This window comes from Mandrillus leucophaeus, unplaced genomic scaffold (genome assembly GCF_000951045.1).
Source record: "Mandrillus leucophaeus isolate KB7577 unplaced genomic scaffold, Mleu.le_1.0 Scaffold43, whole genome shotgun sequence".
Taxonomy (NCBI): Eukaryota; Metazoa; Chordata; class Mammalia; order Primates; family Cercopithecidae; genus Mandrillus; species Mandrillus leucophaeus.
Window position 1 is genome coordinate 4,203,491 of NW_012104587.1, and position 6,491 is coordinate 4,209,981.

General features: G+C 58.5%; 2 protein-coding genes across 4 annotated transcripts in view; both read left to right on the forward strand.

The window, feature by feature from the left end:
- CAPN1 (calpain 1, (mu/I) large subunit) overlaps positions 1-3,389 on the forward strand; it is a 38,379-nt gene extending 34,990 nt beyond the window's left edge. For all 3 annotated transcript variants that reach the window (XM_011993552.1, XM_011993551.1, XM_011993553.1), the window contains 6 exons: positions 335-399; positions 862-930; positions 1,031-1,109; positions 1,737-1,853; positions 2,195-2,253; positions 2,645-3,389. In XM_011993552.1, the coding sequence (XP_011848942.1) occupies positions 335-399; positions 862-930; positions 1,031-1,109; positions 1,737-1,853; positions 2,195-2,253; positions 2,645-2,671 (416 nt within the window). In that variant the 3' untranslated portion in view covers positions 2,672-3,389. The remainder of the gene's footprint in view (positions 1-334; positions 400-861; positions 931-1,030; positions 1,110-1,736; positions 1,854-2,194; positions 2,254-2,644) is intronic.
- Positions 3,390-4,857: 1,468 nt separating this feature from the next.
- SLC22A20 (solute carrier family 22, member 20) overlaps positions 4,858-6,491 on the forward strand; it is a 26,928-nt gene continuing 25,294 nt past the window's right edge. The window contains exons 1-2 of the mRNA XM_011993554.1: positions 4,858-5,656; positions 5,728-5,831. Coding sequence (XP_011848944.1) covers positions 5,276-5,656; positions 5,728-5,831 — 485 coding nt within the window. The 5' untranslated portion in view covers positions 4,858-5,275. The remainder of the gene's footprint in view (positions 5,657-5,727; positions 5,832-6,491) is intronic.

The following is a 6,491-nucleotide window of genomic DNA, read 5'->3' on the forward strand; positions in this document are numbered from 1 at the left end:
CTCCTCTCCTTGCCAGTGAAGCACTGCCTGCCCTCCTAGCCTGCAGCAAGCCCTGCCCTGCCCCATCTTTCTACCCGATTTTGCGCTTTTCTGTTTCACACTCGTTTCTTTTTACTTTGGATTAATTGTGGCTGTTGGGACTTTGGCTTGATTGCTAACATGCTTTGCCTGTACTTCCTGATGATACAAACAATCCTGCCCACTTCCTCTGCCAGATATTGCACCCACTGGGCAGGATTTGTGCTTCCCTGACTCTGCCCCACCCAGTGCTCCTAGCAGGGGCAGGTGCAGGAATCTCGCTAGGTGGAGGTGTTGGAATTGGTTTTTCTTGCAGACAAAGACCTGCGGACCAAGGGCTTCAGCCTAGAGTCGTGCCGCAGCATGGTGAACCTCATGGATGTATCCTTCCATTTGCTTTTGTCTCCTGAGTGGGGTTTTGGGTGGAGGTATCCGTGCTGGGAAAACTGTCCCAGGACAGTGCAGAGAACGGGACAGAGCCATGTGAAGTGTGGACATACACACAGTGCCTCATGCTCAGATGCCTCCCTGGACATCTTCCTGTTGGTTGGGAGGGAGAAACTGAGGCACAGACCTGTGTCAAGTAAAAGGTGGAGCAAGACCTGGGTCCCCATTGACCCTGAGGCTGGTGCTGTTTCTGACCCCTCCCCAGCCTACTCCACTGCAGCCTAGCTCAGAACGATGCAAGCCCGGCTGTGGGCTGACTGTGTGTGGCTTTTGCTGCTTCTCCTCACCCAACCCCAAGTTGGCTTGCTGGCTCTGCGGCCGTCTCCCGTTCCGCACAGTTGCCCACTCTCTCCCATGCCTGGTCTAAGTGGTGGAATTTCCTTAACGGCCACCCAGCGTGACGGCAATGGGAAGCTGGGCCTGGTGGAGTTCAACATCCTGTGGAACCGCATCCGGAATTACCTGGTAGGTTGTCCCCACTCACCTCAGTCGTGTAGGTGCGGGCCGGGCCGGCGGGAAGGGCCGGGTGACTCAGCCTGGCTCTCACCCTCTGCCCCCACCCCAGTCCATCTTCCGGAAGTTTGACCTGGACAAGTCGGGCAGCATGAGTGCCTATGAGATGCGGATGGCCATCGAGTCGGCAGGTGAGACCCCAAGGCTGATGGCACCTGTGGGGCCTAGGACCGGTAGCCCCACTGCTCCTATGCCCCAGGCCTTTGTCCCCAGGGTGCTGGTGGTGACGTGGTAACAGCCATCTTGTCCTTTTCCCCGCAGTTACTGAGCGAAGTGCGTTACTGGGTTTCCTTCCTTCCTTCCTCTCTGCAGCCTAACGAGGCTAGTGTCTTTTACCATCCCCACTGTGCACATGACAAAAGAGAAGCTCAGAGAAGGAAAGTGACTGACTTCAGGCCTCACAGCCAGCAGGGGCAGAGCCAGGCTGCAGAGCCTCCAGTGAGGGAGATGCAGGGCTCACCCACCCCAGCCCGCTTAAGCACAAGGCCAGGGCATTCAGCACAAACTAAGCTGGACCCCTGAGCCCTCACTGGCCCGCTCCTGATTCCCTGGCATGACCTGGGCCCAGAGACCAGCACTCACTTGCCCAGCCCCTCACAGCTACTGGCCCTGCCCAGGAGGCCTTCACGCCCCTTCTGGAGAAGAAAAGGCCCCAGGCACCCTGCCTAGCTCCAGCCCCTCCTGGGGACTCAACCCCTCCCCCATCCTGTTGGGCAGGGGCTGCGCCTCCCTGACCTTCACTCACTCTCCTGGACCAGGCTTCAAGCTCAACAAAAAGCTTTATGAGCTCATCATCACCCGCTACTCGGAGCCCGACCTGGCGGTCGACTTTGACAATTTCGTGTGCTGCCTGGTGCGGCTAGAGACCATGTTCCGTGAGTGTCCGGCTCTGTCCCAAATGTGTCACCAAGGAGCTGGGGGGAATGACAGATGGGTGAATTAGCAGATACAGGCCAGTGCTGTGGATGTGTGCCAGAAAGGCCTGGTTCTGGGTTTGGGGGGCCCTGGCTGAGTGCCAGGAGAGTTGGGGAGGGAGGGAGTTGATGGCAGCTTCTCAGGCAGCAGGAAGGGGTGAAGCTTCCCAGGTTCAAGGGGTGTCAGCTTGGGGTACTGTGGGGAGGTAGAGAGGGACCAGGCAGGAAGGGGGCTAGGCCTGGCCCTGCGTGAATGTCCCACTGAGTTTTCAGCCCTGTATCACCTTTTCTTGAACACACAGGATTTTTCAAGACTCTGGACACAGATCTGGATGGAGTCGTGACGTTTGACTTGTTTAAGGTGGGAACCTCCCCGGGCCCATGGTGGGGGAAGAGGTCCAGGCGATCGATCGAGTTTTCTTATCTGGCCAGTGTTCCCTGTCCTTTCCTGGAAATGAGCATGAGCCCCAGAGGCAACCCTGAAGGCCAGGCCCCCTGAGTCCTGAAAGGCTGGGGTGGGGGTGTCTGGATTCTGGGAAAGGAGCAGGAGGGGAGACCCAGGCCTTTGGAGGCCTCTATGGGAGCAGCACTCTGGTTTCCTGGGGGTGGAGGAGGTAAGAAAGTAGCCCCTTCATGAGGTCCCTGAGGTGGCTCCTGAGCCGTGGAGTTGGGGGCTGGACCTGGGGTTTGGGTGGGGAAGAAGCCAGGCAGCCATTTCTGTGGCCCCGGCTGACCTGCCTGCTCTCCCGCAGTGGTTGCAGCTGACCATGTTTGCATGAGGCAGGGACTCGGTCCCCCTTGCCATGCTCCCCTCCCTCCTCGTCTGCCAAGCCATGCCTCCTGCCACACCACACCAGGCCACGCCAGCTGCAAGTGCCTTCCTTGGAGCAGAGAGGCAGCCTCGTCCTCCTGTCCTCCCAGCCACCATCATTCATCTGCTCTGGGCAGAGCTGTGTGGCCCCTGCCTGCGCCAGCTATGGGCTCGGGATGGACTCCCTGGGCCCCTCCCATTGCCAAGCCAGGAAGGCAGCTTTCGCTTGTTCCTGCCTCGGGACAGCCCCAGGTTTCCCCAGCATCCTGATGTGTCCCCTCTCCTTACTTCAGAGGCCACCCACTCAGCAGCACCGGCCGGGCCTTGCCTGCAGACTGTAAACTGTAACCACTAGCTCTACACGGTCTGCAGTCCAGGCGCGTGGAGCCGCCTCCTGGCTCGGGGAGGCCCCGGGGCTGGGAACGCCTGTGCCTTCCTGTGCCAAAGCCAGTGCCCCCTCTGTCCCTCCCTGGCCCTGTTGCCGACCAGGAGCTGCCCAATCTGTGGGCGGTCGGCCTTCCCTCCTTCGCTCCTTTTTTATATTAGTGATTTTAAAGGGGACTCTTCAGGGACTTGTGTACTGGTTATGGGGGTGCCAGAGGCACTAGGCTTGGAATGGGGAGGTCCCATGTTCCATATAGAGGAACCCCAAATAATAAAGGAAAAGGCCCCACATCTGTCTGTGACTTGTTTCTCCCCAGTCTACTGCATAGAGGGCACCTGCAGGCCCCGGCCCATGGGGGCAGCTCGTGGCCTCAGCTCACCCCTCCCCTCCAACCCTTCCATCTCTTTCCCCTCGACCTGAAGCCTGAACCCCTACTGGAGTACTGGGTATCTGGGCCAGGCTACCCCTGGCCCTGGGAGGTTGGGAAGGAGGGGCCCCAGCTGCAGGGACAGGGCCACACAACTGAGGTCCCACATGACTCTGCTGATCCTACATGCCCTCCCCGCCGCCCAGGAGGCCTGACCCCTACCTTTCTTGCACACTTCAGCCCATTGAGGTGAGGCTCTGGCTGAAACTCAAACCTCTACTCAGCACACACCCAGTCCCCCAGGGAGCTCCCCGGAGCACAGAGCCGCCTTCAGGTCCTTCTGTGGGGAGCCCCTGTGACCCAGACACCTGCACTTATATAAGCCCCTCCAGGCCCTTCCAGGATCCGGGATTTTCTTACCAGAGATAAGAGTGGCTTGGGGGAAGGAAGAGGGGATGGGGCGAAGCCGAAAATGCAGAGCAGAGGCCGAGTTGGGGGAGGGTGGGGGTGGGCTGCTGTCAGCTACTGTGGGCCCCAGTGTCGGGGCAGAGATGGCGGTGAAGGCTCCTGTGCGCCCCATGGGGCAGGCTGCCCGCACGCTGCTGTCTTGAGCTTGCATTTTGCCCTTGTCACCTCCTCACTGGGAGTCCAGGTCCTGTCAGGCTCAGGGTCTTCAGCAGTGAGGGCAGTGGCTCAGCTCTTCCTGGAGCCTCGGTGGGTGTGCGAGGGGCTGGAGGGCGGGAGAGTGTGCAGGGCCCCGCCATCTTGCTCAAACCCTTACTTGCTCTCCGGATTGGGTTTTATTTGATGAGGGGATGGGAACACCAGAGTCTGGATGACCTGGGGCCCTAACCTCTCAAAAACTCTGAGTCATTGAGGTGGGAGTGGGAAGAGTAGGGCTTCCTCCTGACTGCCCCTATTTGGGCTTGCTTTCCTTTCTTTCTTTCCTCTCCTTCTCTCCTTCTCTCTTTCTTTCTTTCTTTCTGACGGAGTTTCTCTTTTGTTGCCCAGGCTTGAGTGCAGTGGCGTGATCTCGGCTCACTGCAACCTCTGCCTCCCAGGTTCAAGCGAGTCTCTTGCCTCAGCCTCCCAAGCAGCTGGGATTACAGGTGCCCGCCACCATGCCTGGCTAACTTTTGTATTTTTAGTAGAGACGGTTTTACCATGTTGGCCAGGTTGGTCTAGAACTCCTGACCTCAGGTGATCCACCTGCCTCAGCCTCCCAAAGTGCTGGGATTACAAGTATGAGCCACCACGCCCGGCCTATTTGGGCATTTTAAAAGGGCTTTTTCCCAAGTGTCACCTGTGCAGCCAAGTCCCTGCCTTCTTGGGAAGTGGGGAAGGGTAAGCATCTGTAACCACTGCACCCCATTATTCTGAACTCTCAGCACTTAAGGCTCCAGCTGCGATTTGGAGCCTAGTGACAGGGACTGTGTCCCATGTGCCAAGACTGGAATCGGGGCTTCCGAACACGCCTCGGTGTCCTCTGGAGGAAAAGGAACGTGACGGTGCTCCGTTCACTGCTGGGGTCCTGCCGGTGAGAGCAGTGGGCAGGGTGGCTGGACCTGCGGATCTGGGTGGTGGGCTGTGACTCGGCCCTCAGGGTGAGAGATGGAGAGACCTAGAGAAAGGGCATGGGGGAGGGGAGCCCTGCAGATGTGGGGACACCTGAACCCTCCTATGGGGTGTAACCTGAGCCCTCTGACACAGGGTGCACAGGATGTCTGCAGTCCTCACCCCTGGCCTGTTCCTCCCACTCCCAGGGCCCCTCCCCAGCCTCTCTACATAAAGCCAGGCAGGCTGGGCCTCAGGTCAGGCCTATGGCCATGGCCTTCACAGACCTGCTGGACACTCTGGGCGGCACGGGCCGCTTCCAGCTCATCCATACGGCCCTGCTGTTGCTGCCTTGCGGCCTGCTGGCCTGCCACAACTTCCTGCAGAACTTCACGGCCGCTGTCCCCCCGCACCACTGCCGGGGCCCTACCAACCACACTGAGGCCTCCACCAACGACTCGGGGGCCTGGCTGAGGGCCACCGTACCCCTGGACCAGCTTGGGGCCCCTGAGCCCTGCCGGCGCTTCACCAAGCCTCAGTGGGCCCTGCTGAGCCCCAACTCCTCCGGCCCGGACACAGCCACGGAGCGCTGCAAGGACGGCTGGGTCTATAACCACAGTGTTTTCCCATCCACCATCGTGATGGAGGTCAGAAGGGGCTGGGCGCGTGGGGGGCTGCTGCCGAGGCCCAGTCTGAAGCGCTCACGTCTTCCCTGCAGTGGGATCTGGTGTGTGAGGCCCGCACTCTCCGAGACCTGGCGCAGTCTGTCTACATGGCCGGGGTGCTGATGGGGGCTGCCGTGTTTGGCAGCCTGGCAGACAGGTGAGCCCGTGGGGATAAGTGCCCCAGCCACCCAGTGCGGGCCAGAAAGCCTAGGCCTCTGCATTCATTTTTCTTTGTTACAGTTGATTTGTGCATTTTAAACAGATAATACATATAGTACATTCACATGGCTTCAAATCCCAAAAGGCACAGAAGAGCCTGCTGGGGATCACCCCTTTCCTGCCTCTGCCCCTCCCTGCAGTAACCCCCAGAGGGCAGCCTGGTTTCTCTGGCTTTTACCAGAGACATTTTATGATTCTATGCAGTCAAGCAAGTGGGTGTATATGTTCTATTCCCCCATTTTTATTTTCCTGTTTTGTATTTGTTTTCTTCTTCATGTCCCCCCATTTTTTTCTTTGAGATGAGGTCTCACTATGTTGCCCAGGGTGGTCTCAAACTTCTAGGCTCAAGCAATTCTCCTGCCTCTGTCTCCCAAGTAGCTGAGGTGACAGGCCTAGCCATCCTTTTTTTATGCAAATGCTGGCATACACCCCACATGGTCCTGTACCCAGCTTTTTCTTCACTTTGGAGGCCTCCTCTCCTATTCCTTCAGAAAGAGCTGTCCCATCCCTTCTAGTCTTTACACTACACCCCACTGTATGTATGAGCCAGTACGAACCCTAACTTGCTCCCCCTTATTTTTTAGGGTGAGGTCTCACT